This window comes from Plectropomus leopardus, chromosome 1 (genome assembly GCF_008729295.1).
Source record: "Plectropomus leopardus isolate mb chromosome 1, YSFRI_Pleo_2.0, whole genome shotgun sequence".
NCBI lineage: Eukaryota > Metazoa > Chordata > Actinopteri > Perciformes > Serranidae > Plectropomus > Plectropomus leopardus.
The window spans coordinates 10,148,214-10,175,443 of record NC_056463.1 but is presented as its reverse complement, the minus strand read 5'-3'; the positions used below and the strand labels follow the sequence as shown (position 1 = coordinate 10,175,443).

General features: G+C 38.3%; 2 protein-coding genes across 4 annotated transcripts; both read left to right on the top strand.

Moving 5' to 3' along the window:
* The first annotated feature begins 406 nt into the window (after nt 1–406).
* Nucleotides 407–20,573, top strand: slc12a1 (solute carrier family 12 member 1). Its single transcript, XM_042492055.1, has 26 exons — nt 407–823; nt 2,421–2,561; nt 2,942–3,017; nt 5,084–5,179; nt 5,531–5,670; nt 7,047–7,157; nt 7,249–7,360; nt 7,486–7,613; nt 8,362–8,446; nt 8,603–8,766; nt 8,854–8,961; nt 9,090–9,213; nt 10,501–10,602; nt 10,921–11,076; nt 11,157–11,256; nt 11,833–11,944; nt 12,278–12,418; nt 13,063–13,169; nt 13,259–13,341; nt 15,432–15,557; nt 16,229–16,357; nt 18,616–18,727; nt 18,919–19,005; nt 19,151–19,286; nt 19,579–19,646; nt 19,742–20,573. The coding sequence occupies exons 1-26, from the start codon at nt 566–568 to the stop codon at nt 19,875–19,877; spliced, it is 3,138 nt and encodes a 1,045-aa protein (XP_042347989.1). The 5' UTR covers nt 407–565; the 3' UTR covers nt 19,878–20,573.
* Nucleotides 20,574–22,929: 2,356 nt separating this feature from the next.
* dut (deoxyuridine triphosphatase) lies at nt 22,930–26,482 on the top strand. 3 transcript variants are annotated; one of them, XM_042492028.1, is made up of 7 exons: nt 22,930–23,101; nt 23,794–23,950; nt 24,102–24,193; nt 24,337–24,381; nt 24,508–24,582; nt 25,447–25,517; nt 26,362–26,482. In XM_042492028.1, the coding sequence occupies exons 1-7, from the start codon at nt 22,984–22,986 to the stop codon at nt 26,416–26,418; spliced, it is 615 nt and encodes a 204-aa protein (XP_042347962.1). In that variant the 5' UTR covers nt 22,930–22,983; the 3' UTR covers nt 26,419–26,482. The 3 variants fall into 3 exon arrangements, with proteins under 3 accessions (XP_042347962.1, XP_042347977.1, XP_042347970.1); XM_042492043.1 differs by lacking the exon at nt 22,930–23,101 and adding an exon at nt 23,113–23,277; XM_042492036.1 differs by lacking the exon at nt 22,930–23,101 and having other exon boundaries at nt 23,338–23,950.
* Nucleotides 26,483–27,230: the final 748 nt, after the last annotated feature.

Here is a 27,230-nt window from a genome sequence, read left to right as displayed (position 1 = left end):
GTGGGAACTTCCACGAGGATGTTTCCCGATGATTCATCCAAGAGGCCCACAGGTCTGAGGAAATACTATCCACAGCACCATAAACAGCAACCAAAGGACAACATGTGCTGTTGCCCTGCACTTCAGACAATAATATTAGTAATCAATTCTCCAGAACTCAGGCACTGAGCGCCTTTATCTCTCGTTCGGCGTTTATGACTTGGTTAATCGTTAAGCAATGCCTTTGTGTCCCTTGGGATGGAGCAAGGACATATCTGACACCCCTCGTTCAGTTTCTTAAGGGTTGATCCGGATAGTTAGCCAATAGCTGGCAGCCAGATTATGACCCTAGGATGCAGAGTATAAAGGTAGGCCATCTGAGACAAACCGAGCTTAAGCACAAGACGCTCAGAGTGGCGGACGAGATCTCAATTAACCCCATAGTCTAGTCTATACATCCATAAACAAGGGCAGCCACGCCAGTTGATGCTGTTTTAAAACACCGTCAGATGACCGAAGACTTAAGACCTACACGGCTGTTTTATCCTTGACTTTTTAAATCGGAGAGTCTCCTTCAGCATTCCTGATGGAGAGACTCAAGTCTAACGGAGGGGAGCATGTTAACGCCGCTTATGATCCCACTCTGGATGAACCTCCTATGTATCAGGAGACCAACTTCTCTAACGGGGAGCACCGGACGGTCCGGCCCTCGGTGGTCAGCGCCTTCGGTCATGACACTTTGGACCGGCTGCCTAGCATTGACTTCTATCGCAATGCAGGCAGCGTGAGCGGTCACCGGGCTGTGCGACCATCCCTGCAGGAACTCCACGATGTCTTTCAGAAGGTGAGTAAAGATACAGATCTCTTTCGCCTATTCTCGTCTTTCCCTGTAATACATGGTGTGCATGTTTGTCCTTCACATCACCTTCTGCAGAAAGTACTTTCCACCTGCCCCCCCCCCCAGCGTCCCAAATTCAAGTCACTGATTCCTTAACTGCAGTCTCCACTCTGCTCCTGACCTACACAGTCCATTCGCTCAGGTTAAAGACTCCAAACAGAGTGAATGGGATCTTTTACAGTTGTTTAATCATTCAAACATCATCACTTTCAGTGTCCGTAGTGCAGTCATTAAACCTTTACCCAAAGACTTGTGAAACTAAAAAGGACACCGAAAGTTATTTCTGGAACTTGACGGCGACTGACACACTTAAAGAGTTTTTTAGTGCTGTTTTATTAGGCCATTATGCTGCCTTGTGTTGCAAAAGAGATGGGGTTATAGGTCATTTGGGTTTTATAGGTTGAGCATTTCTGAGCTGACTGAAAAAAAAGACATATTTTTTTAGCAGTCTATCCCACCAGAAAATAAAATAAATTATGTGTCATTCTATTGTGAGACAGATGCAAATATGTAATGACATCTCTCAGCCAAGATCTTAAAACATTTCGCTCACTTCAAAAGACTAAGTATAGCTGACTCTGTAATACATTCCTTAATCACTGTAAAAAAGAAAAGAAAAAAGAAAAAAACAGAAAGGATCTGAAATTTAGCTGGGGGGGATTTTTACATAGTTTAAAAAAATGAGGGAAAATGTACATGAAACTATACTTATGATTCTCTTTATGATAATTTTAGAATTATGTTTCAGGAAAAAGAGAAAAATGCATTTTTAGCACTTTCTTGAGGCCTTTTTTTGTTTGTTTTCAGGTAATTTTCTTGTACCTTTTTAGTAGTTCTTGCTAGTTTTTGGGCCAATTCTGTTAAGTTGCTCATCACCCTCTTCCTTTGTTTTTTGAAGAAATCGAGCCAAGTTCCTCAGGTTTTAAAGGGTTAAAATTTTGATCAAATGAATGACCCTTCATGTAGTCAGAGATTTGCATGACTCACGAGTAAAATTCTCTTTAATGACAAACTCCATGTCGCCGCCACTGAAAGGCTGACACGTTGTAGCATAAAAATCTCTTTCTTTCAAGTAAATGAAACGCATCTGAGAGGTCTCACTTAATCAGACGTCAGACAGGAGAGTCATTGAGCAGTCAGTATCCATCTTCATAGAAAGTTCAAATTAGGTTTGTCTTGTTCTCTCTATTTTTCTCTTCAGTTTACAGGAACAGACACGCTGCAGAGTAATGTCGCTGCAAATGTTTTATCAATCTTCATCCAAATCAAACCACTGCGGATTCCTTTGCCTCTCTAAGTTCTCTCCTGTGTATTACAGACAGCAGGAGAAGACAAACACATCACAAAAGTTAGTCTGTGTCTCCTCGTGAGAGGACAGAAAACTTATTAATAATGACTCTTCTTCTTACAAGTGAAAAATAGTCGACATTTTTAGCCGACTGTGCTAAAAGCATCATCATCATGCATATATCCCAGTTGTGTCTATTAAGACAAATTTCCACGTTTCCATTCTGGTATATTTTCCTCAACATTTTCTCAACAGAATGGAGCAATCTCTGTGCCAGACACCGTGGAGGACGATGGTGAGGGGAGTGACGGGACCCCCTCTGATGACCTGGAGTCTGCTGCTCCCGCTGACAGCAATAAAGGAGCAGTAAAGTTTGGCTGGATAAGGGGCGTCCTGGTGAGTTATGTTGGGTCATGACGGATTCCCTCTACTTTATAGAAGCAGGAGCACTTTACATAACTGTGGCCTTGCAGAGGACGCTCAATAACAAAACAGGGTCATGTCTTGGGGCGATTTGCATTTCCTCAAGAGCTGCTGGTTGATCATTTGTGCTCCTGGAGTACAGATACAAAAAGACCCTAAAGTCTTGTTTAGTGCCTTTAGATTTAGTTCCAAATGTTTCGTTTTGTCACTGAAATTGAAATTGTGGATACATTTCTATATGTTCCAGTATGCATCTCATTAAAACCATGCTTCTATCCCTCATTCGACATAATAACAAACAATGACGCACCACACTGAAGACTTTGACCTCAGGTTGTTCTTCTCTTCCACAGGTGAGATGTATGCTGAACATCTGGGGTGTCATGTTGTTCATCCGTCTGTCCTGGATCTTTGGTCAGGCAGGCTGGGGTGAGTGAGACAAGAGTATATGTTTATCAGATGGGACACTCATTCATTTTATGTAATTTATATTTTCTACCTGAAGCTACTTTCTCCCATGTATTTACATGTGCTTTCATTCAGTGTTTTGAATTCACCTCTTGACGTCATGCAGGCATCATGACATCATGGCATCAGGCATCCTTTCCAATGTTTTTATGTCTAAGTGACTATGGGAACAACAATTTTTGATACAAAAATAGAGTCCGCACACTAGATGATGCTCCCATGAACATTTTAACCTCCACGTGTAACGTTTCCAGCCCAAACCCTTCCTCAGACATGTTTCCACACGAAAAAGTAATAAATGTTCACGGGAGCATCATCTAGTGTGCAGACTCTGCTTATGTATTTTTTGCATCTACTTTTGTTTTATCCAGCACCTAATATTTAACTACTTTTGGACGTGCATGCTGCTAGACTTTTTTTCAAAGACAATTTTTGAAACTGGTCCAGTAATGAGCGAAACATGCTGCAATGTAACCACTCAGGGTATTTACTCAAAGTCAATTCATTTCCACCGTAAGTGCTTGTTTTTGTCACTGACCAGCCCAGATTATCATTCTAAGTGTCTGACATCTTATGGAGAGATGCAGACGTTTTTGTTAAAGAAGATCCTTTTTAATTATCCACAAACAGCCCCAAAATCACTATTGCCAAACACATCTTTTTAAATAAACTGTTGTTTTTGCCCGTATATTGCCAGCATATTTCCACATTTAAATGATAAACATGAATTGATTTCAAACAAACCAGAGTTGGTGATTGTTGAAAAAGTGTTAAAGCAAACCAAGATGGCTTTTATGAGTTTTATTTTTTGTTGTTGTTTTTGTTAAATTATCAGACACAGCCCCGAAATCACTATCACTAAACACACTAGACTCCTTTGAATAACAGTAATTTTGTCATTGTACAACACACTTAATTCAAAGTCGACAGAAATAAAATAAAACTCAAAAAAGCAGTCTTGGCTTGTCTTAACACTGTTTCAACAATAATAAACTATAGATGAAACTTTTAATTTATCCAGCTAGTTGTGAAAATATATTGGCTATATAAATGCTTAAATTACTGTTTATTTAAATGAAGCCTGGTGGGTTTGCAATAGCGGTTTCAGGTCCGTTTCTGATTAAACAAAGACGATCTTTCTCTTTAACGAAAAGGTCCATCAGTGTAGGAATCCTTTCCATAATGTTGTCAAACACTAATAATCAGAGTCTGTCACTGGCAAAAACAAGCACTTTTAATGGATGTAAATAGGTGGTGCATAATTGCTCTGATTGCGGCTTTGTTTCTCAATACTGGACCAATTCAAAAACTGTTGTTCCCATTAGACACAAGACACAACAACTTAGACACAAAAATAGGGGAATCTAGTCTCCAGGATGAAAAATACAGTAGTTACCCTTTAATGTAGGCCTTAAATAAAGCATGATCAACCATCAGTGAACCCAAAAATGACTCCTTCAGGTGAAGTGGGTTATTTTCAGTTTTATAATGTTATCTGGAGCAACAGCAGATCCCACGTGTCTCTGTTCTGAGAAATGAGGGTGCTGTTACCAGTAATTCTAGAAACTAGAGACAATTAAAGGATTATAGCCCTCCACTCATTAGCGGTGAGTGATTGAATTGGGACAGATTCAACCGAACAAGCCTTTCTGAGGTCCCATAATGATCCAAACTTGCTGAAGGTCTAGTGTGAGAGCCAAACCTCTGTGAACAGTGTGCTTGTGCGAGAGGTGGAAAGAATGGGGAAATTGTGTCAATGGCTTCATGAGTGTGTTCATTGCTTGAGAACCTATCGATCGGCAGCATCTTTTGTTCAGGCGGCGTGACTAAATGGTTTTGAGAAGCAGGAAAAAAAAGCTGCAGGCGTTAGGCTGCGCAGGTACAGCAGACGGCTTCTAACTTATAGCCTCCGGGCTCCTCTGGGATTTTGACTCTGTGTGTTTAACGGTGACTGTGGGGAGGAAGTTCTATGACTGACCACTTAAATGAGTAAATTACAGCTGAAAACAAGTCTTTTTGCATTTCAGGTCTGGGTATTGTGGTTATTGTTCTCAGCTGTGTGGTCACCACCATCACTGGCCTTTCCATGTCAGCCATCTGTACTAACGGTGTGGTCCGAGGAGGTGAGACAATCCATCATCAGCCCTTTCATGCAGACATTTCACTCATAGCAAAAACTCACATAACAGCATCACTGCAGCCAACAGTTTAAACATTATTTATAAATGTATATAGCCCGAGATAACACGCACACTCCTCCTGACATAAAATCTTTCACTGAGAGAATAGAATGACCAGGAGGGCAGATAAAGACACATGGCTCACAACTGCACCTGAATGTCACCTCTCGAAGCCCTCTCTCTGTTTTACAGAGACTTCAACTTGTCCCCGACATTAAATCAATGAATCATTGATGTGGTGATTAATCATCAACCAACATTATGTATGTTGTGCACTTCATTTTGTCTTTTCAGGAGGAGCCTACTACTTGATATCTCGTAGTCTGGGACCAGAGTTTGGTGGGTCGATTGGTCTAATTTTTGCCTTTGCCAACGCGGTGGCTGTAGCCATGTACGTGGTGGGATTTGCAGAGACCGTGGTCGACTTGCTCAAGGTGTGTGACGTTATAATCCTCACATAACTGTAAAAGGGATTAAGGAAAGACACCTCAGGTGGAAACATTTTTATGCACAGATCAACTTTGAGATTTTGGACTATTTTGCTTTAATAACATGTCTTCTTTCAGAAAAGTGCAGGGGTCTTCAACATTTTCAGTCTAACGACCCCTTAGCTAAAAGAGCAATGGAGCAGGGACCCCCTACATATTTAAAATTGAGTTGCACATGAAACTGGGCCAACAACAACGTGTAGAGCAGCCTAAAGTGACAAATACAAACATACTTTCATATGGTCCATACAATGTTAAGCTATTAAAATAATAAGTATTATATTCATATATTTATACATAATGTTTTACAGATAGAAATCATCAGTGTCGTCTACTGTAAATTAAATTGTTTTAATATTGTTAATATACAAACAGTCTGACATATTTTTCTAATAAGATGTTGGATTTGTGTTAATATATATTTTCAAGCATTTTAATTTTTAGAGAGAAGTCTCTTTTTTTTACTCATACTCGGAACCAAAAATCTCCACTTCGGTAGGTCTTCTATACACTACGTTTTCCAGTTTTATTCATATCTATATTCTGAGTTTTTTATCAGAGAGTTTTATTAAAATCTGGGGGTTTTTTTGTTTGTTCTCAAAATAGATATAAGTCAGCACATATTTAATCAGATGATGCAGAATTTGCATATCTAAGCTTACATTTCCAGAAAACTTGTAATAAAAAAATATATCATAATGTAAGAAATAAACTAATAAAGTTCCATGGTGATATCCATTAGTTGCATTTTTTAACCCTATTTGCCTTGTGTCTTAAAAATGTATAAAAATACATATCTATAGAGCCATTTTCTCAAAACAGTTTTTTTCTCATAAAAATTACTGTAGCACTTAATACGCACCAAACTTCCCAGTTTTATTCCTATATATTGTGAATGTTCATACAGAGGGGTTTGTTTAAGTATCAGTTGTAGCCTGATTTATATACCATTTCATTCCTAAAACGTGTCAAAAATTGACTTTTAAATGGCTGATGACTGTCTTTTCTGATTTATGGAGAGTTGTCCAAAATGTCCACGGTAAAATCTTTTGACTCTGATAGGTCAACAAAATGAAACGAGAATTTGAACCTGGCTTTATTCAATTTTCACATTTTTGTTGTGGAAATGTATGCAAATAACTGCGAACATCACATTTTAGATGACAAGTAATGTATGTGATTTTGGGGAAGTATCATGGTGATATCTGTTGGTTAAATTTTTTACCCTATTCACCTGTTGTGTCTCCTGTTAATTATAAAATAGGCTATCCAAGATATTAGATCATACACTAATCTGTGTCTGTTCTTCCCTCCGCACTCAGGATAACAACGCCATCATGGTGGATGAATTAAACGACATCAGAATCATTGGCTGCATCACAGTCGTGTTGCTGTTGGCCATATCAGTTGCTGGCATGGAATGGGAGGCCAAGGTGAGAGATTAACATAATGCTGGTTGTACGACAATCATCTGGACTTGTTTTTGTCAAATGTTAATCACTTTTATTGTTTTTGTCCACACAGGCTCAGATTATTCTGCTCATTATCTTGCTGGTGGCCATAGTAAACGTATTTGTCGGAACATTCATTCCTGCAACCGATGACCAGAAAACCAAAGGCATCTTTAATTATGACTGTAAGACACCTTTCTCCAAACCAGTGCAGATCTTCATTACAAAAAAAAATAATAATTGAACTCACAAATTTTAAGATGACCTCTATTTCTTTTCTCTATCTCCATTTCTTTTCCGTCTCTTACAGCGAAAATCTTCTTAGAGAATTTCCCTCCTGATTTTAGAGAGGGGCAGACTTTTTTTTCAGTGTTTGCCATATTTTTCCCTGCTGCAACCGGGATCCTGGCTGGAGCCAACATCTCTGGAGACTTGCGGGTAACTTTTTCCTTCAAAAATCATTGCATTAAGAGCCATTGATAGGCATCATTAGCTGCTGTGATATGTAGCTTTCTAAACAAAAGGCTGGAGCTGATGGGGAAAAAGAGAATAAACCTCTGCATTTTTGTACTTTTTATACCAGTTTTGGACCAGTATCAAAAGCTGTTTAATTTATTTATTTTTTAAAATATTATCTTTATTATAGAAACGTTTCTACACAGAAATGTTGAGAGAAATGTTGTGAAAACTTTTAAATATTTAGCCCCCAGCTCATCTACTGCAGTCTACTGACAACAGTAGAGAAGTCGGTATACTATTTTTAGTAGGTTTAACTGTGTTTAAAAAAACTGCATAGGCTCAAATTTTGGAAAAAAAAGGGGCATTTTAAATAGTTTCAGTAGTCATTTTTTGCAGTGTCGATACACTGCTAGCAGCTGCCCATATTTTAGTTTTTCTTAAGGTCAGTGTCTGTCATTCTGTTGTTCTCTGCTACTAACCAAAGAAAGAAAAGTCGTCATTGTCATGTTTTAGCCTTGTTATAATTTATATTTTAACACAAAGTTTTTACCAAATGCTCTCAATCTCAAATATTCCAATTTTGGTATCAAAAAATGGTAGTGATGATCGATATTTTCCACGCTATTGTTTCAAAGTTGGATGCAAATTCTAGTATTGTGACATCAGTACTTCATAGTCACTGCTGTGTCTGGAATATGTGTCCATTGTTTTATAAATTGTTTTATAGGATCCCCAGGCAGCCATACCTAAAGGTACCTTATTGGCCATCCTGATCACTGGCTTAACCTACCTGGCCGTGGCCCTTTGTGTCTGTAAGTGCAGTAATCCATGAAATGCAACTCCAATAAGAAAATGTACTTATTTACATTTGTTTCTTTGTCTTGATAACACATACAGACATATTTAGAATTATTTTTAAGTCTGAGAAATACTAAACAATGCATCTGTCCCTCTCTCTGATTGGTCAGCTGCCACTGTTGTCCGTGACGCCACAGGAAACTTAACTAGCATCATCAACAACACACTGTCATATTCATGTAACGGTACAGCACAGGCTGCTTGTGAGCTCGGCTATGATTTCTCATCCTGCGCGGAGACGCCATGTGAATTTGGCTTGATGAACGACAATCAGGTACACAGCTTCTCAAACTCTAATCTGCATATGAGAAGGAGATTTTTTTTAATCTCTAATGTTTTCCTCTGCTCACCTCTGGTTCAGGTGATGACCATGGTTTCTGGGTTTGGTCCCCTCATCATTGCTGGAACGTTCTCCGCCACCCTGTCATCAGCCCTGGCTTCCCTCGTCAGCGCTCCTAAAGTCTTCCAGGTCAGTAATGCACCACAGTTTTTCTAAATGAAAAGTTTTAGAGGAACTATTAATAAGATTACAACTAGATTATTACTCTTAACATGTGAAAAAAAAGCTTTTTTAATTTAAGCTCTGTCTGTCCTCAGGCACTGTGTAAAGACAACATCTACAAAATCCTCCACTTCTTTGCCAAAGGACACGGCAAAAACAATGAGCCAATCCGTGGCTACATCCTCACATTCTTTATTTCTGTGGCCTTCATTCTCATTGGTCAGTTCAAATGTCACATCCATCATCCATCCTCCTTCACCCACAAAATTATCATTTATACATCAGTTATTCATGTCCAACACGTTCTCATCATGTCACATATTGCCGCTTTATTAATGGACGTCCGTATCTACATAGTAAGCTCTATGTATCCTTCTGCATATGCTGCTGACATTCTGGGATGATACAACCAACGCCAAGATGTCAACAAAAGCACATGCTTAGGATGGGGCAACAAGGGCACGAGTGGTTAGGTGTGGAAAAAGAGCATCACATTCAGATGGGAAGCAAACACGGATCTCCCAGGTGAAAGTCCAGGGTTTGTCAGACCCAATCACCACCCCTCCCACCCACCCTATAGGAACCTTCGTGCTACTCATATTATTTCATTACCAACAATTTCAACCTGTTGCCATGCAGCGGCATATCATGCAGACGCAACAGGTTCTGTCTCTCTGTCCGACAGCATATCATAACATCACACCTGTCTAGCCGTGTTTTCAGCTGGAGTCGCCCAGCAGCATATCATACTGCTGGAAAAGGTGACTTTTGGCATTGGGACCTTTTGCCCAAATCACTGCAAAAGTGGCAGCATTTGAGGACTTTGGAATAAGAACAGGTTGTCATGTTGTGTTACTTTGAATTTAAGAAGAAAACTTTGTTTTTCTCTCATGCATCTGGTGAACAGATAATCCAAAAACACTAAATATTGTTGCTAAATTGAAGTAAACAGCGACCAAATTTAACAACACTAACTGTTTACAAACTCCCACATTGTAACACTAACCAATGACTTGGACCAGACAAGGCTGTTTAAGGTTTCAACAGTCAGTCCAATTAATGAAAGCTAAGTTAGTACACAAGGGATCAGCACTTTTTGACGGGACTGAAAGTGAAAGCATAAGTAAGTTTCACTTTTAGACTGGATAAATGAGACTTTGATTCAAGATGTGTGAGAGGTAATAAATACATTTTGATATAGTTTTGCTATTGTTAAATGTGATCCCCATTTACTTTAATTAATCACCAATTAATAACAATGTCTGCTGTTTTGGGATTCTTTGCTCAACGGGGCATGCAAGAAAAATAGACATATTCTTCTTGAATTCAAGGTAACACATTGTGACTAATTGATATATAAATGGTCATTTTGTGGGTGAAGTATTCCTTAAGCAGCTTCACAACAAATAAACTCTTGAGTGAATATGAAAATGACTTCATGTTTGTGCATTGAATCTAAGATAATTTCAGATTTTTATTGATGTTTTTATGTTTTTGTCTGTGAAGGAAACCTGAACACCATCGCTCCTATCATCTCAAACTTCTTCCTGGCATCTTATGCTCTCATTAATTTCTCCTGCTTCCATGCATCCTACGCCAAGTCTCCAGGTGGGTCTCTACAGACAAAGCTAGTGGCTTATAAATGAACAGCTCTGCCTGCAGGCTGCAGTAACTCTACACATTACTGTCCACTGATGTCTCAGTTTCGTTTTTGGAATTTTGCTTGAGTGCATGGAAATATATTCCAACAAGGTCACTAAAAACGCCAGCTTTAAGACATTTCTGAGGACAAACTGAGTTGCATTAGAAAATAAAATTTGAGTGTTTAGTGTTAAGGATTTTTTTTGTTTGCACAGTCTGTGTCATCACTTGTCCAATAGTTTGCAGTTACTAAATGTGGCCTATCTTCTGTTATGGTTTTCACAGGCTGGAGACCAGCATATAAATACTACAACATGTGGCTCTCCCTGTTGGGTGCATTGCTCTGCTGCGTCGTTATGTTTGTCATCAACTGGTGGGCCGCTCTACTCACATACGCCATTGAAATCCTCCTCTACATTTATGTCACTGTCAAGAAGCCAGGTGAGCTGCGTGTACATGTTTGCACGTTTAGAACATTCGTGACGCCTGCATGAACTAACCTGTTAGGATTTTCTCTCCAGATGTGAACTGGGGCTCGTCCACGCAGGCGGTGACATTTGTGAGTGCAGTCAGCAATGCTTTGTCTCTGTCTGGTGTCGAGGATCACGTCAAGAACTTCAGGTAAAAGTCCGTACTGCATCACTGTGGGTGCAAATATTTAAAACAATATAACTTGTACAAAATTGTCCTTAAAGGAATACTTCATCCACAAAAGGGTCAGTTACTTAACAGATGTTGCCTTCAAGTTTTGAAGAAAACTCTGTTTTTCTTACATGCCTCCAGTGAAAAAAGAATCCAAAAGAAGGGAAAACAGCAAAACTATATAAAAATATCTCTTTAAAAAGTCTCACACAAATTGTGAAGTATAATCTAAGTCTCATTAATCCAGTAGTATGTGTAGTACTTCCCAAACACATGCAATTTTACTGAACATTACTAATTAAAACTGAATAAAAAAGATAAACTTATCTATGTTCTCTTCAAAGCCAGACTCTATTGACAAAAGCAGTAATTTTAAGTCACTGACCACGGGTGCTGCTGGTCTACCGCTGCCTTAATCGGTTAGTTAGTTGAAGTATTCCTTCAAAAGTATGACATATAAAAAACTGACACTGATTTGATGATATAAATCAAAGCATGTTTTAAAAATCCTAAAATGCTGAGGGGCATTGTAACACGTGTTTGTTTCTTTCTCAGGCCTCAGATTTTGGCACTGACAGGTTCAGCACGAGCCAGACCAGCTCTCCTGGACCTGGCTCACTCCTTCACTAAGAACTACGGACTCTGTCTGACCTGTGAAGTGTTTGTGGTAAGCTTATATTGTCATCTCATTATTTGCAAATGCAAAACAATGGATATTATCAAGGCAGCACATAACGTCTTTCCAAAATCTTTATTTAAATATCAACCTCATATTTAAATAAAGATTTGCACACCAAGCAAATTTAAATTTGTGCAAAGTGCAGACTTCACATGCAGTGGCTATTTAAGGGAATATCAAGCAGGAAGGAGGGAAATGCCAACTGTCTGGATACCTGAGACTTAAGTTTAGGGTCAGCGGTGTCTTCTGAATATGTAAAAAGGTGTGTTTCTCTTCAAACACTTTCACTCACACACACCTGCATGTTGTGATGTCCTCCAGGGCCCGAGGTCAGAGGCGCTTGAAGAGATGAATGGTGGCATGGAAAAGAACCAGCTGTGGCTGAGGAAGAGCAAACGCAAGGCATTTTACGCCGCTGTGGCCTGTGACAGCTTCAGGGAAGGGGCCGAGAGCCTGCTGCAGGTCAGTGTGGTTTTTATGACACATTTTTTCAACTGAAAAGAAAGAGAAAAAAAACAACAAATAAACCTGCTAACCCGGAAAATCCATTCGATTAATGTGTAACCTGTTTTGATCAGAGGGAGACGGCACATTTAAACATTGCAGAAACAGGTTTTATTGAGCCGTTTCACCCTCACAACAGCAAGTATCTATTGCTGTGTTATGACTCTGGCTTGGACTTGTCTTAAAGATCTGACCAGGACATTAGTGCAGGAGGTAGAGGAGAAGAGAGTTAATGAGGAGCAGGAAAACAGTCTTATGGCTCCGGCTATCGCACTTTGGAGATAAGGCCTCGGTTCATTGTCAGGATTGCTTACTTCAAACAGCACGGCAGATTAAAAGCTATAATTGATTAACACTGCATCGGATGAGTCCCTGCAGACAAAGTGAGATCTGCTGAGTGTTCTGGTCATAATTTTTGGCAGTGAAACAGCTTCACCGCCTTCTTGTGTGGGACATTTTGAACATTTTTTTGATTTTTTTTTTCTTTAGTTAATGAAGACTCCAGGTTTTCAAACCTCAGGGTAACATTGTGCCTGTGTTGCTTCAGAGAGCTGATTTGGGGTTTTATCTTAATGCTGTGAGTTTGGTGCTTTTCCCCACAGGCTTCTGGTCTCGGCCGTATGAAGCCTAACACATTAATGATGGGCTTCAAGAGAAACTGGAGGACTATGGGCGCGGAGGCAGTGCAGACTTATGTGGGAATACTGCAGTAAGTCACACATGAAAATGATGCACCCAAAAATTGAAGAGAGATCTTTGTGTTTAACTTCTGTCCTCATTGTCTATTCCTTTATGCAGCGATGCATTTGACTTTGAGTATGGGACAGTGATTCTGAGGATGAATGAGGGACTTGATGTGTCGCACATTGTCGAAGCCGAAGGTCAGTGTAAAAACTTCTTTAGACTATGTGCTTTAATCTGCAGGAACGCCACCATCACTGTGACAGTTATGTTTTTGAAGTCAAGCAAGCTAAAAATAAGGCTCAGGATGAAACACAATGGCAGGAAATAAGTGCCTTCAAGAAGCCGCATTTAACAAACATAACATGGAAATACCATTTGTACTAAATGTGTTTTAAGATATTAAGGTGAATGGAGAGCAGTAGTCAAATGGAAGTTACTTAAAACCAAGTCTGACTATGTTAAACTACTCAAAAGAAACAAAAATAACTGCTCTGCTGCTGAACTTTTATTCTGAAAATTACCCACAGTAACCAGCAGTAATAAAACAACACTGATAAGACAGGGCACTTTGTTCTGTAGATTATATGAATTTATAAAGGTCGGGTAGTTAACAGATAAGATGCTAAAATAACCACCAGTTTACAGCTTTGCCTCTGAAGAAGTATTTACAGTAAGAAAGATAATCGTAACGTGACACATATTGACAATCGATGGTGGGTCTTCCTGTGGACAACATAGCTGGCTGCCAACCCCTCAACCTTTTTTTAAAAAATGAACATGAGGGAAAAATGCTCCAAAGATCTGGTGTTTACTGTCAGTGTGTGGCATTCAGCTTAAAGTATTCATCAGTGAGTGATCATCACAGTCCGAACATGCGAGAGAATTAGGCATTTTCACAAAAAGTTGTGTTGATTCCCTAAAAGGAACTACCCACCTGAGAGCTCCCCCAGACAACTACATACCTGCAAGGGTTTTTTTCTGTCTGCATTTGCCCCGCCAATAGAGTGCTTATAGGGATGATGCTTTTCTGCAGGCTGACATGGATGTTAGCATCGCCCTGGTTCCCTTGTCAAAAAGCCTATGGGATTTTTCCATTGGGTTTTAGCTTGTTGCAGAAAATGAAGTCTGTGGTAACAAAAGCTTATGATACTCATGATATAGTCTCATTTAGCCACTTGTTAGCAACTGCCTTTGTTCCACACACACACATAAAACTTCAAATTGTGAAAGTCTCTTAAGCTAGTGTTAAACCCAGACCTCATTTCACACCCATTCAAAATCCCACTGACTTTGAGACGAGGGAACCAGAGGAACTGAAATACTAACTAAATTCCAAGTTAGGACTCATTACGTGCTGTTAGCCAACTGGCAGTTGATATGGCAATGCCACTTTTGTTTTGACGAGTCAGTTTTTTTTATTTCCACCATCACATATTGCTCAGTTAAGCATGGACTTCACTAAAGCATTTGTCCATGTTTCCTTCCCTTTTTTTTCATTGCAACCCATCGTTTGTTTTGTGTTGTCTGTTGTTTGCATGGTTAACAGGTTTTAAAAAAAAAGGCACTGAACCAATGACTTGGATCCAATAACAAAGTCAGACAAAGCGGTAAAAGTTTAAACGATGAGTCCTTTTTTTGACTGCTGCAAGGCCTCAGTCAGTGAGGCAGGCAGACGTACAAAATTAGCAGGCTAAAACAGGGTCAATAAAGGCAGAAACTGGTCAAAAAATAAATAAAAATAAGACTTGCAGTAAAATTCACATGAAGGGAATGCTACGATGCTGCCACAAGGGAACACGTTGAACTGGCACAGAGGGAGGAGAACAAAAACACTAAATGCTGGACAGGAAATGGAGGACCTGAAATACCAGCTGAGTGTCAAAATAAACTCCTGGGAATTGCAGGGAATTCAGTGTTAACGTTAGCTGATTCAAGAATCAGATTCAAGACATAAAATGACTTTTAAAATGACATACATTTAATCTTTTGACTTGGTATAAAGGTATCAAATATTTTCAAGTCAAAAGTCTCATGTCCGAGTAAAGTAGCAAGTCACTGAAATTAAAGTCCAGATTGAGTTGCAAGTCTATTTGGATTTTGTCTAAAGTCATCAGATTTGTGTCTTGAGTTTAAGTCATTTTACTAAAGTCTACATCTCTGGAAAATGAAAAAATAATAGCTGTCGGGGGATGCAGAGGAAGCTTGTCATGCAGAATGTGCAAGGTGCGGCACTATTCACACTGATTACATATTTATCCTAAACCAGAAATCTATATCTGTCTTTCAGAGGAGACGCTAAGAGCAGCGAAGGAGCAACTGGCCCTGGACAACGAGATGATGCAGAATGGAGGGAAATCGAAGGGACTGTTCAGGAAGTCCAGAAAATCCTCTCAGCAAGTGCTCACGACCAGAGGTACAGTATCTCTCTCTTGATGTTACTTCTCTCTGTTCAGATTTTACCTGACATTTAAAAAAAGGCTTCGATCTAAGCTATGTAAAGCAAAGATTGCATCAAAAGACGACTGTGATCTTTAAATATGTAGGAAAAAGAAGTCTCTATCTCCCTCTCCTCCGCTGAGATAACATACATTTAACAAAAGGAAAAATGGCACACATCTCTTTTTGGGAACTTCTCCACACTCCCTTTGAGATATAATTGAATCAAGCACTCCCACTAAAGATGTCTCTGAGGGTGTAATCCAATAATATGGTCCCTTTCGTTCCAGCTTGAAGAGCATCCTTTAAGAGCAGCCCTTTAACCCAGACGGCAGAGGGTGCTTGCAGCCTCTCGCTCGATCCGTCTCCGTCTCTACGACACACACACACAAACACACACACCACTGAGCTGCGTCCTGGCAGGACTGCAATGGTCGTTAGTATGCGATCTGGATCCCACTCATTGGAACATTAAACCTGAGAGATGGCTGTTCCCGCTGATGTAGAGTCGGCCCTTAATGTTGATTTGCGCTAGTTTTCCCATCCAACTTAACTCTCCATGCTCTGTCAGTGAATTAGATTCCCTCCTACTGTTCCTCTCCTTCATCCACTTCTCATTTCTCGCATCTTTTTCTCTCCCTCTCTCAGTGTCAGTGTGCGGCCCTCCACCCCCGCAGGTGGCCAAGATGAATGAGAGGCTGTTGGAGACCAGCACTCAGTTCCAGAAGAAACAGCCTAAAGGCACCATTGATGTGTGGTGGCTGTTTGACGATGGAGGTAGGTGCCGGTTCCCCGAGGCTGTTTTTCTCTTATGTATCTCGCCATAAAGACTGTAACAGATACGTGCTCAGACACACACCACTTTCCCCTTGATGCTGATGCAGACAACCTGCAGATTAAAGAAATCTGACTGAGCGAAATTAATATTGTAACTGAGCCCGGAGGAGCCTACGCCAACGTTTTCCAAAGCTCTCCTCAAGTACCACTTGTCCTGCATGTTTTTAGATCTCTCCCTGTTACATCACATCTGATTCAAATGAACTCCTGAAGCTGTTTGATAACAGGCTGATCATTTAACCCTTTGAGACAAAAACATGGGAAGAAGGCAATGTGCAACTTAACAGGAAATCGCCCAGATTAGCAAAAGAATTGAACAAAAAACAAAGGAAAAGGCAAAACAAACAAACATACAATGTAATTACCTGAAATGACTGCTGTAAATAGACTATTCTGGATATTTTTACCTTTTATTTTTTTAATTGATTTCCTCTTTCTCTCTCTCTCTTTTGAAAAAACACTTTTTTGGGGCCTTTATTGATGGGACAGGTTAATCTTGAAAGCAGGAGAGAGGGGATGACATGCAGCAAAGTGCTGTTGCAATCAAACCTACAGCCAAACGGGAGATACTTGGTGCCCTGAACCTAATTTTTAACCAATTTTCATGTTATTTTTGCCAAGTTGCTCATTACCTTTTTCCCCATTTTTTTTTTAAAGAAGTCAAACCAATTTCCTCAGGTTTCAAGGGTTTAAATGCTTGTGAAAGGCATCTGGATGCAGCACAAGAAAAGTGACGTCAATCCAGGTTTCAAAGCGTTAATTCAGCTGTGTTGCAGCAGAGAGATCTTAAACATGCAGAACAAGTCGCCCTCGAGGAGAGGTTCAGGAAACGCTGGCCTAAGCTAAAGTTTTCACAGATCAAACACCACCTTGAGACTTTAACCCAAAGTGTTTGACCCTTATTTTTGGTTCAAACTCACTTTCACTGTTTCTTAGTCTCAGAACAAAGGTGTTCCCTCAAAAGCAGACAAGCCCATAATTAAATCAGAAACATGGATTAAGAATGAACAATATTATTAATATTAAACATATGACAAATCACTGTGTAAACCAGGACAAGGAGATCAAATGTTTAAAAGAACATAACATAAATAAGTGTAAACAAACTATGAAATAATCTTTAAAAATGGAGGAACTATTGAAGCAACAGTATGCAACTTTTAGTTGATTGTTGAGTCTCATTCCAAGGTCGTCAAATAGCGACACATTTGGCTGATGGTCGGACCGAAGCACCAACCAAATTGTTTGTATATGACGATTTGGGAATGAGACAACAACAATCAGCTAAAAATTGCACACTGTTGCTTTAAGATAAATTTCAAGGATGGATTACAGTCAGCAAAAATTCACATCACACTAACGGCTAAAACCAAAATAAAACAGCTAAGACCATGCAAAGACAAAGAGCCATTTTATTTGTTTAGTCTCATTTGTTCCTTTATCCCCGATCTCTAAAATTTAACTGGGAATACATATTCATATATAATACTTATATCTTTGTGATAGCTCTTTGATTTTTTTTTAACCTTTCAATAAAAAGAAAAATATGCATTATTTAAAAAAAAGAGCAACATGTCCACATGAATAGTGAAGATTCTTAAAATAGTGCTTCACAAATTGAGATTTAAAAAATAAAAGCAACCTATGGAACAAAACCCAATATTAAAATGAGCTAAAATACCAAAATAAAACAATCAAAAGGCCCTGATATAAAAAGTGGGTCATACTCTTTGGGTTAAAGTCTCAAGGTGGCGATGTTGATATTTGTTAGGTGATAACTTTAGCCTACGTCCCTTTGGGCTCTGTTACAATAGCACCTGAACAATAATACAGTTAGTTTTAGTACAAGAACAGAACAATCGACACACTAAACAATCAATAATAACTTTCAAATGTAATCAGGACTTTCGAAATCAAGTCTCTTGATGCTTTTACAGACAATAACAGTAATCTAATCTCAGAAATGCCAGATCTGGATCACGACCAAAATCTGATCGTGTCCTGGCCCACGCTTGATCTGTCCAACAAATTCATGGAACTGCTCCCATAAGTGTTAAACACTGACACACATAAACTGACAAGTCCAAAAACCTTACCATCTTGGCAAATTTGAAATACCATAATATGGATTTTCTACAATAACAACAGCTGGATTCATTGGCTTTACAGTTAAAAAAAAAGCGTTTCCTCTCTCTTAGGTCTTACCCTGCTGCTCCCCTACATCCTCACCACCAGGAAGAAGTGGAAAGACAGTAATTTGAGGATCTTCATCGCAGGGCAGCCTGGACGCACTGAAATAGATAAAGAGGAGTGAGTAAAAAAATATAATAAAATAATGTTTCAATATCTATTTAAGCTAAATGGCTGGAAGTTAGATTGTGGAAATTAATTGGCAAAATCCAGATATGAAAGCGTATGAGCCAAAAACATCCATTTATTTACAGGAGATGTTTTTTAGCATTAACTGAAAGTTAATCAGTGTGTAATAATCTGTCTTGCAGGATGAAGTCTCTGTTGCACAAATTCAGAATAAACTGCACGGACATCACCGTCATTGATGACATCCATGTTCCACCCCGATCTGACAGGTAATTGCATTTTTGCAGTTTTACTGGCGGCAGCAGGCCAGATGGTGCTACAGTAATAGTAAAATGTAATCAACTCAGTATTTACATATTATACAATAAAAAAGTATTTTCCAGTCAGCTCATGTTCTCATCTGCTTTCCTCCAGCCTGAAGAAGTTAGATGACATGATTGAGCCTTTCTGTCTGCATGAGGGGTCTAAAGACACTGCTCAGGCTGAGGCCATGCGGAAAGAGCATCCCTGGAAAATCACTGACGAAGAGCTGAGCACCTTTGAGGAGAAGGTAAAACCACTGGCACTAAGTCAAAGCAACAGATAGATTTTTCACGTTTACCTGTTGTGCTGTTAATTGTTTTGGTGTGGGAAGGCAGACAACTCGCACCAAAACAATCTAGACTGATAACTAGCAGGTCAAAGGAAAAATATACATTTTTAAATTTGGTGCAAACTATCCCTTTAAGATTTTAAATACTGCATAGTTATAATTATGCATTCGTTTGTTTTGGAGGTGGTTAAACAGCAAAGTCAGGTTAAAATTCACTTTTAAAAAGTAACTTGCGTTTTTTTTTTTACAGACCAACCTGCAGGTACGATTAAATGAGCTGCTGCAGGAAAACTCCAAATCAGCCAATCTGATCATTGTGTAAGTACAACCAGCTGCTGATTAACACTGAACTACCAGTCCTTAAAGAAACAGCGTCTAACGTACTCTCTGTACCCTCAACCCCCAACCTGCAGGAGCATGCCCATTGCTCGTAAGGAGTCTGTCTCTGACTTCCTCTACATGGCCTGGCTGGATGTTCTGACAAAGGACCTGCCGCCCACCCTGCTCATTAGAGGAAACCACAAGAGTGTGCTCACTTTCTACTCCTGAGTGTGCTATAGGTAGCTATTAAAGGAAATAAATGGCAGTACCATAATGATGGACTATGTTCATAAAGCACACCAGAACCTCGGATGTTATTCAGTCTCCCAGACCAACACAACAATATAACATAAGTATTTTTAGTCAAGTCCTGATTGGGGCATTCATACACACAAGTGCCAAGACAAGAAAATGTAAGAAATACCTAAAAAACAAGATGAAAAGTGGTCAGCGGGCAAAATTGATCAAGGTATAAAAAATAATTAGCTGTTTCAGTCACAGCTAAACCTTGTTAATATTTTAGCATTATGCTGTTTTTATCACCCTGCCTGGGCTGTTTTATATTATCTTGTGGAAATCTGTGATCTGGAGAACAATGACTTACACTGTGTGAAGTTGCAGCCGTCAACTCGGAGAACTTTATGTATGCTGTCAGTGAGAAACAACACTAGTATCAATAAAGAAAAATATATTTCTGACATTGTATTAGAACAGGTCAGACAGTCTGAATGTGAATTTAGGAGCAAAGCCAAAGTTTAAGCTCTTTGCAACAATTGGCAGGTACATGTATAATAATCAGAAGTTATTATAGGTATAGAACAAAAACCAGAAGCTCACATTTTGGGGGTTAGAACAAAGTCAAATCACATGTCTCCCTGACTCCGTCAGATCAGTCCAATGAACAAAGGCAGAGGCTGCTTTCAAAGGTTAAACTGAGGGACTGTGTTGCCTGTCCTTGTAAAATAAATGTACATATTAAATGTCTGAATTCACTAGTGCAAGTTTTTTGAGCAATAGTAGAACTCTTTCTTTCATAAATGATTTACAGCATCTGTTCTTTAAAACCATGTTAGAAATGGTTTGATTCTGAACATTTCTTGATATTCACTGAGTGAAAAATACACTGCTATCATAAAACTGTTTATTTTTTCCAAATTACACTGTTTAGATATGTTTAATGTTACTATCACAGCACACTTTGTTTTAAGGAAAAATTTAGTGAAATAAAATATTGTAAAGCCAATTCTGTATATTTCTGAGCTATTGTCTTAATTCCTATTTAAATATATGACTGCAATTGCTTGAGATGAATGATTAATAAAATCTAGAGCTGTTCTTATTCTTGTTTCTATCATTTATTATGAGATAAGATCAGATCATTTCAGATATTGTTTGTCCACAGGGAACCTGCACTTTTCTGTTGAGGTACACAAGCTGCAGTATTTTCATTTTGTGAAACTATACTTCCTACTGAGGCCTATGCAACGGTTGTTGTTAGAATGTAGCACACAGGGTTTTATGTGCAAAACACAAATATTAAGTCTATGTAAGACTGAAGGCTGCAGGACCAGCTGCTAAAACTACAAAATATTTCATGATCCCCATCTGTTTAAAAAACACAAAGTCTGGGGAAATCTATGACCAAATAGTCATTCTGACACGTGTTCAGCATCAAATAACGTATTTAATGCAAAAGGATATATTAATGCATTAGAGGTCACATTAAAGTCTTCAAATCAGCCCTGAATGTGAATCCTATCATCAACATGCTGTATGGCAATGCTGATTTATTCCCAATGGGGGGCAGCAATGGACTTGAGATCTCAGACTTTTGAATAGTTTAATTTCCAGCAATAACAATTTAAGAAGTTCATTAACGATTGGGCCACTGCAGATTCAAATGGATTTTGCGCACCAGTAGTCAATATAATGATTGTAATTACATAATGAGCAATTTGAATTGTTTTTGAATGACTTTTTGTTTTTCATTCTGTTCTATGAACAGATAATGGATATCAGGTTTATTGTTTCTAATTTATGAGGGTTGCTGTGCCTTGTTGGTCTAAATTTGTTGATGAATTGGAAAAATATTTGGAATCTTCCATACAAATATCTCCTTACCAACAACGTAAAGTTATATATAGATATTATCCAACAAGTCATTATCCTATAAGACATTAACTGTTAAATTTGTAAAAAGTATCCAGAAACAATGCTATACCTGTTCTGGCAGCATCTCTACACTAACAATTTCTGGAAAGATGTATGCAGATAACATTTACCGTGAATTTTCTCCTGATGATTATTTAAGCAAAGAAGGCCGATTGTAGACCTATTTATAAACACAAATCTAGCCATTTTAAACCTTAATTTACAGTACTTGAAAATTAAACTTTACAGAAAATTAAGACCATTTTTAACTAAAAAAAAAAAAAAGAACAAAAAGAAGAAGAAAGCTGCAAAACACATTGATTTATCTCAGCCAATGTTTTCCCCTGGCTTTGATTTTTTTTGTTTCTATGTCCGTATTACCAATTTCTATGTATATGATTTATATTGGTAATGAAGATTTGATTTAATAAAGCATGTAATTGCTTACTGTTGTCACAAAAAGTTAAGACTGTATTTATTTGCACAGGGAATAGTGTAGTACACTATATATGATGTATACTTTTGATTGTCTTGAAGATATGAAATCGATTTTGAGCTAGCTATATAGTGTTGAGTTTCCAGGTACTTTATTTTCTCAACTACTGAAGAGATAAATCATTATTTAGAGCTACTGTATATATTAGAGTCTTTGAGTTTGTGTTGATTGTTGTGTGTTGTATTGGTGTTGCAAAGTGTGTAGTCGAACTGTCGGTATGAATGTAACGTATATTTATGTAATCTAGTAAATTAAACATTGTTAATGAAGACAATGGAGACCCCGGAAAGAGTAGCTACTGTGTAAAATAGAAGCTAATCGAGATCTTAATAAACAACATTAGGAAATAATAAAATCATATGATCTCAGCCAAAAGGTGCTTTGTGTTTTAGCAAGTTAGACCTACACACATCCTTTACACAACCATAACAAACTACTAAATAAAATAGATTGCAAAAGTATATGCCGAAATAAGGATAAAATAGATTTCTTTGATTTCTATTTACCTCTCTGTTCTTCTATGCCAAAAAATGCCACTGTTTTACATGACAGTCAGCCACAGTCTGCAGAGGAATGCGGAGCAGTGTTTCAGGAGGAGGAGGAGGAGGAGGAGGTGCTGCCAACAGCTGAGAGGACAGAAGCTGAGACATGTTTAGCCGTTAGCATCAGACGACGTTAGCAACCAAAATGACACCAACGTTGCTAAGGCTAACGGATCTACACCTGAAATGTTTTGCGATTTTTTACGCTGCTCCACGTGTTTTAGGAAGGGCAATTCATAATCAGACGCTCTTTCTAAACAAAGGCAAGCAAGACTCTAACATGGATAAGTTTTCCGTCAGTGCGTGTTGACGTTAGCTTTGCTAGCCTGCCTAGCATTTTGTTACCGCTTTAGCTTTAGCATGCTGCGTTATTTGTCTCTCGTGTGCTGAACGAGTTAAACACTACCAACGCTACCTCTGCTTTAGTCTCTGGCAATGCGTAAGTAACGTGACGCTTCATATCATACATATAATTTATTTTACTTTTGTCACATATTGTTCTTTTATAGGTTATAGTGTTTCTATGGGTACTTATCGCGAGAACTCGTTTTCACGATGGTACGTGGTGACGAAAGGGTTGCCATAGTTACAGAGCTTTCTATGCTACTTACCTCCTTGTTGATTTAAAATGTTTCTATCTCAGTGCAGTTAATGACAGCGATTTATCAAGTAATATAAGTTTTCGCAGTGGCTGTCGCTGCAGTCTGTGGAGTATAAAAATGTGTTTGTTCAAAGTTCCGTGTATTTGGGGAGGAGCTAATTTGGCGCAACTTCCAACGCGGGAAATTCGATTCAAATAAATAGCAAGACCGCGAAGACACTGCAGCAGAAGCTAGAAGGGATTTTAACAGTGCAGTAGTCTGACTCCTCGTTAGCCTTTAGTCCTTTTTTTTTTAAGTGTTTAGTGTTTTATCGGTTTTTAACTGCGAAAACTTTGCCAATATGCCTGTCCTAGAAGTTACAGACGCATCTGCAATCTCTCCATCAAAAAGAGCAAGGACAGAGACAAAGCCTGCAGAGGAAAGAGTTGTCCTCAGGTTTGCAAAGCTCACTGAGCATGCCACGACACCGACCCGAGGCTCGTCTAAAGCAGCGGGATATGATCTGTACAGGTTGGTTATACTTTGAATTTAAATGATATTTGGGCTCACTTATAACTTGTGTGTGCAGCTTACGGACGGTTTTAAATACTTTGACCGCATATATGTTTTTATCAGAAGTTTTAACGACTCGACAACATAATTCTATTTTTAATCTAAACAGTGCATATGATTACACCATTGACTCTATGGATAAAGCCGTTGTGAAGACAGACATCCAGATCGCAGTTCCGCATGGCTGCTATGGGAGAGTCGGTGAGTGTTTTGCATACTGATGCAACAATAGCATAACACGGTTTTCCTGTTTTGCACAATGCATGTACTTAAAAGTTAGGATGATGTTTTACCACTTTGCAGAAAACAAATGGTCATAATGATTTTTTTTTGCCCCTGATCAGCACCAAGATCTGGACTGGCAGCAAAGCACTTTATTGACGTCGGTGGTGAGTCTCCGCCTATTTGACCTACTTATTATGAGAATGCGCCATGTGTGTGCAGGTAATGTTTTAACCCTTGTGATGACGGTCATTTTACTTTTTCTAATGTCTCCCTCCGTGTGTTCTCCTCAGCTGGGGTTGTAGATGAAGACTATAGAGGAAATGTTGGAGTTGTGCTCTTCAACTTTGGCAAGGACACATTTTATGGTGAGTTGTGGTATCAGTGGAATATGTCATGACCTTTTTATCAAATATACCAGCAATTATTGCCCCTTATTTTATTATTTGTAGTGTCAGAGCCAAAATCTTCATGCTTGTTTTTGAACTTTTCTGAAAGAGCATGATGGTGTAAGGCTGGAGTGAAAAAATCCACTTTGCCAACAGTGTCATTGACATAAAGCCTATTATGTTGAGTTTAAATCTGCCCCATGTCCCTGTAGGTAATTATCAGATTATTATAAATATCATAAAAAATCTGCTATGTCGCAGAATTGTTGAGGTCACTCAATCTCTGATATTAAAACTACATACATACTGAAACTTTCTGTCTGTGTAATTAAGTCTTTCAGTTTAGTGGAACACAAAGCTTCTCCCCAAATTAACTAGTAGGAATTGATAACAGTTCAAATATTTTGCCATACACATATGTTTAAGTGGGGTTCCAGCAGATCCTTAAAAAGTCTTTAAGCATTGAGTTAATTAATCTAAAAATTAGGCCTTAGTATTAAAATGTCTTCAATAAATATTTAAATAGTTGTAAAAATGCTCAGACATTTCAAATTGGATTTTTTTTTACTTTGCATTGCAAAATCAAAAAGTAAAATTCATATTTATTTTTGGTCTTAAATTTCATTCCAAGTGGTATTTAAAAAGTCTTAAATCTAATGAGCCTTAAGCTGAAGAAACCCTGTCAGAGCTTATTGCACCCTCTCTAGATGTCATGAAAACAGTCTGTTCAGGTCATAGGTTCAATATAAAGACTGAAGATATGAGGATCTTTATAAAACACTGTATCATATATAGCAAATGTGACTTACACATTCTCTCATCTGCTCCTGTTCCTCTTTGCAGTGAAAAAGGGCGACAGAGTTGCTCAGCTGGTGTGTGAGAGGATCTGCTACCCAGAGCTGGAGGAGCAAAAGGTAAACTTCAAGTTGAGCGTAAAACACACACACACAAACACCCTGCTGCCAGTTTATTAGGTACATCAAGGTAAAATTTATGCAGTCTAATACAACAGTGCTGTAGGAATCATACCTTTACGACGGTTATAATGTTCCCTTTTCTGTTGAAACTGTAGAGATATTTAAGTTAAAGGTGTTTTAGTTTATTCACCCCATTTTTATCAGTAAGGACAGGCTCAATAACCTAATAATCTACATAATGCAGAGCTATTCAACAGCCTTCAAAATGATCGCAGTTACTATTTCTCAAGCAGTTTCAACAATAAGTAACCTTCATTATAACCTTCACACACAGTAGCATTTATTGCAGGACTGTCGTATTAGTTTGTACATTAGTTTTAGCCAGATGTGCCAAATAAAACGGGCAGCTGAGTGTCCTAAAATGCTTGTTACATTTCCCATTAGATGTTAGAGCTGCAACTATTAGTAAATTAATTAATTTGTTGATTTACAGAAAACTAATTGGTAACCATTTTGATAATCAAATAATCATTCGGGTAAATTCTTTTAAGCTTAAAGCCAAACATTTGCTGGTTTCATGCCTCTTAAAGCTTGTTCATAGTAAACTGTATTTTTTTGACTGTTGGTTGGAACATACCATTTGAGGATGTCACCTCAGTCTGTAGGGATTACACAGGACACCTTTCATTATTTCTGACATTTCATTGAGTTAAGGACTAATAGCTTACTTGATAATAAAAATGATAGTTTCCGCCCTGTTGGATATGTGGCTTTACTGCAATATCTGATCAGATTACTTTTAATCGTTAAACCGAATAAAAACACAGTTGTGTTCTTTCAGACTCTTGATGAGACGGAGCGTGGAGACGGAGGGTTTGGATCGACTGGACTCAACTGAAAGCAACCAGAGTTTTTGGATGTATTTTTTAAATATAAAGTTAATAAAGTTTTCTTTTTTGTACTTTGGAGAGTCTAGTGTCTTAACGGAGGCTGTAACAGTTTTGAGTTTTATGATAAACATGGGTTTCCGCTGTCATAGAAAGGCTCGAAAAGTCGGGGGAATTAGTAAAACTCATTGAGTGGTTTTGGAAAAGTCTTAGAATTTTGTGTATAATTACTTCTTTACAGTAATCTTGCATGGAATGTAACATATAGGTTGTACTGACAGGCTTAAGCATACGCCTATATACAGGGTTCCCACAGATCCTCAAAGTCATAAAAGGCAATGAGTTCATTAATCTAAAAGTAAGGGTTTAATTGGTATAAAACAGACTTAAAATAATGTCTTCACAATTCTTGGAAATGGGAAGTAGGCTGTTAATGTTTTTTTTCCCGTAAAAAATAATTGGTAACATCTATTTTTTTGTTAAATAATTTAGCAAATTCCTCTTCTTAAACTCGTCATGATAACAATCCAAGCAGTGGAATCTCACATGCAGAATGAGAAACACAAAATTGCCCAGAAAACTCTAGAAAAGCCAGATACTTCCCACTTCTGTTGGTAAACCAAGCAATTTTATGATAATATCAATCAATCATTGTCTTTCATGTGTTCCATTCCAAGAAGGGTTGTTTTTTCAACATTTGCCGTAGATAATCTAACTTTTTCACTGGACAAAAAGTCATGTTTTAAGTCTTAATTCAACCTTGGATTAAGCTGCAGGAACCCTGTATATACTTATGTTGCCTTTTTTTTAAGACTTACATCCA

Excerpts from the sequence above, each read along its gene's own strand:
- slc12a1 (XM_042492055.1), top strand. The coding sequence starts at position 566 with ATGGAGAGACTCAAGTCTAACGGAGGGGAGCATGTTAACGCCGCTTAT. Across the intron at positions 2,562-2,941 it reads GCTGGATAAGGGGCGTCCTG|GTGAGATGTATGCTGAACAT; the intron begins GTGAGTTATGTT and ends TCTCTTCCACAG. Across the intron at positions 15,558-16,228 it reads GCAAGTGCTCACGACCAGAG|TGTCAGTGTGCGGCCCTCCA; the intron begins GTACAGTATCTC and ends TCCCTCTCTCAG.
- dut (XM_042492028.1), top strand. The coding sequence starts at position 22,984 with ATGACACCAACGTTGCTAAGGCTAACGGATCTACACCTGAAATGTTTT. Across the intron at positions 24,194-24,336 it reads TGGCTGCTATGGGAGAGTCG|CACCAAGATCTGGACTGGCA; the intron begins GTGAGTGTTTTG and ends GCCCCTGATCAG. Across the intron at positions 25,518-26,361 it reads CAGAGCTGGAGGAGCAAAAG|ACTCTTGATGAGACGGAGCG; the intron begins GTAAACTTCAAG and ends GTGTTCTTTCAG.